Below are 2078 nucleotides of genomic sequence, written 5' to 3'. Positions count from 1 at the left end.
CGTCACCGTGTTTTTGCAGAAAAGCCCTTCTATTTTTTATAATTGAACCCGCAATCCCTCTTTAAGTGGTATTCTGAAAAAACAATTCGGTTATACAAATTAACGCCCGTATTTGTAAGAAACTCTGTCCGCGCTCCTTTCAACACCTGGTCTCTCGTCATCGCGCCGGCGGCTGCCCCCGTCTCCACTCTCCCGGTCTCCCTTCAGTCCCTCCTCTCCCCTCCGACAGGCTCTCCCCTCAACCTCTGGCCCTATCGGCCTCTCCTCCGCTTCTGGCCTCCTGGCCGCCCTGTAGGCGCCCAGCGCCCTCCACGGCTGCTGTCGGCGCCTCCACTCTCCGTTCCTCTTCGTTGCGCACGGCAGCAGTAGGGGCCCTGATGGGAGCGAGGCACGCATCGAACAGTCAGGGCAGTAGGTGCTAGGATGGCCTGCAGCGGCAACGGTGGCGGAGCTCGGTTGCAACGGCCACGGCGAAGCTGTTCGAGGCATCGGTTGCAATAGCCACGATGAAGCAGTTGGAGGCAAAGCGAGCGACCTAGCTAGCGCGTTTGGTTCTTGGGTATACTAGGACCACGCCTACCTGCTTGAACGCGTTGACTGCTACGGCGGCTATGCAGGATGGCCGCGGCGAGCTCCGACTAAAGCGGGGAGGCTATCTAGAGGGCGGGGGCAAGCCGTAGGGATGAGGTAGAGGAAGAGCAGCTCACGGGGATGTGGAAGAGCAGGTCAGCGGGGTCGGAGGTGCTCGAAAGGTGATGAAATCAACCATGGCGGCCGGCGGGTCCGAGGTTGAAGACGCGGTCAATTCGGTCGTCTTGGGTTGTCCCGGCTCATGATCTTCCTCGGAGAGGGCGGGCGAGTCGTGGCGGAGCTCGTGGACACGTCGGTGCACCGAGATGCTGGCGGTGGGTACGCTAATGGCGTGAGGCGTGCACTGGTGCTCTCGGAGAAGCTTGAGATCGAGCGAGGCAGAGGGGAAAACAGAGCCACGAGAGAGGGGAAAGGACCACGGGGTCATCCTCATCTCCTGGGCGAGGAGGTGGACTTGGTGGAGGCTTCGCCAACGCGAAGCAGGAGGACGCACTCTCAGGTCGTGCGGCCACCTTCTCCTATTGTTTCTCATCTCGGTTCCCCGCCGTCCAGTGATGCTTCAGCCGTCAACAACAAACGACTGCATGCACTCTTAGAGGTGAACCAACTAACGCACACCATGGTCGGGGTAACAGCGGAACCCTCTGTTCTTGATTCCTGTTATTAGTTCTCGTCAGCACATCAGCACCTCACCTCCGTTTGCATTGCAGCGTTTCTGCTATGCTTTTTCAGTACTTTTGTGTTATCTTTTCATTGGAGTGCAGAGAACTGATGATATGGCGTTCCTTTCATCTCTTTGTGTTGTATATTATGTGCTCAGTTGTTTTACAGATTAGTCAGAGATGTGAAATCCATGCTGATTATTCTCATTGTTATGCTAATTCATCTGTGTACTATAATTTCATGACATAGAAAGCCAAAATAAAAATAAAAATTGGAGGAATAGTGCTTCTGAATTTAGGGTTTAAATTTGTGCTGCAGGTTGTGTTGAGACTGAACCTCAACTCCCCAAGTGATTTGTGTTGCAGGTTGTATTGAGACTGAACCTCAACTTCCCAAGTGATTTTCAAAAGAACCCAAATCCTATCGCACTGAAGGTTGTCGAGGGTTTCAGACACAAAGGAGGCTTATAGCTCTGAACACCAAGTGCGTATGTAATTATTATTTAATAGAGCTATCTTTTTTGTTTTATGCATATTTTCTTCTGGGAGATTATAACACTTAACTTCAAGTGATTCAGGTCCAGAGCTTGCTGATGGTTTTAGGATGGTAACTTTGTAACTCGCAAGATTTAGAAATAACATCAAATGTGAAATTCCTCTTCTACACCCGAGCTCAAATGAGCTCGGCGTGAGCAGTAAATAAAAAATATATTGAAAAGAAGTTCAAGAAAATATAATTTTTTGGTAGGAAACTTTGAAAAATGTTCTAAGAGCTTGCAATATTTCACCATGAAATCAGATTTGTTGAAGTCGTGGCAAAAAAAA

At 50.3% G+C, this 2078-nt stretch overlaps 1 protein-coding gene across 1 annotated transcript; it reads left to right on the top strand.

The window, feature by feature from the left end:
• Positions 1-152: 152 nt before the first annotated feature.
• Positions 153-1789, top strand: LOC123177404 (uncharacterized). The gene is made up of 2 exons (XM_044591171.1): positions 153-1189; positions 1620-1789. Exons 1-2 carry the CDS (start codon positions 833-835, stop codon positions 1722-1724), a joined length of 462 nt encoding a protein of 153 aa, XP_044447106.1. The 5' UTR covers positions 153-832; the 3' UTR covers positions 1725-1789.
• Positions 1790-2078: the final 289 nt, after the last annotated feature.

Source organism: Triticum aestivum, unplaced genomic scaffold (assembly GCF_018294505.1).
Source record: "Triticum aestivum cultivar Chinese Spring unplaced genomic scaffold, IWGSC CS RefSeq v2.1 scaffold302498, whole genome shotgun sequence".
Classification (NCBI taxonomy): domain Eukaryota; kingdom Viridiplantae; phylum Streptophyta; class Magnoliopsida; order Poales; family Poaceae; genus Triticum; species Triticum aestivum.
This window is presented reverse-complemented; position numbering and strand designations above follow the sequence as displayed.

Bases quoted from the DNA above. Each gene is read 5' to 3' on its own strand.
- LOC123177404 (XM_044591171.1), top strand. From the start codon at position 833: ATGATCTTCCTCGGAGAGGGCGGGCGAGTCGTGGCGGAGCTCGTGGAC. The intron at 1,190-1,619 runs GTGAACCAACTA...TTTGTGTTGCAG, and splicing joins GACTGCATGCACTCTTAGAG to GTTGTATTGAGACTGAACCT.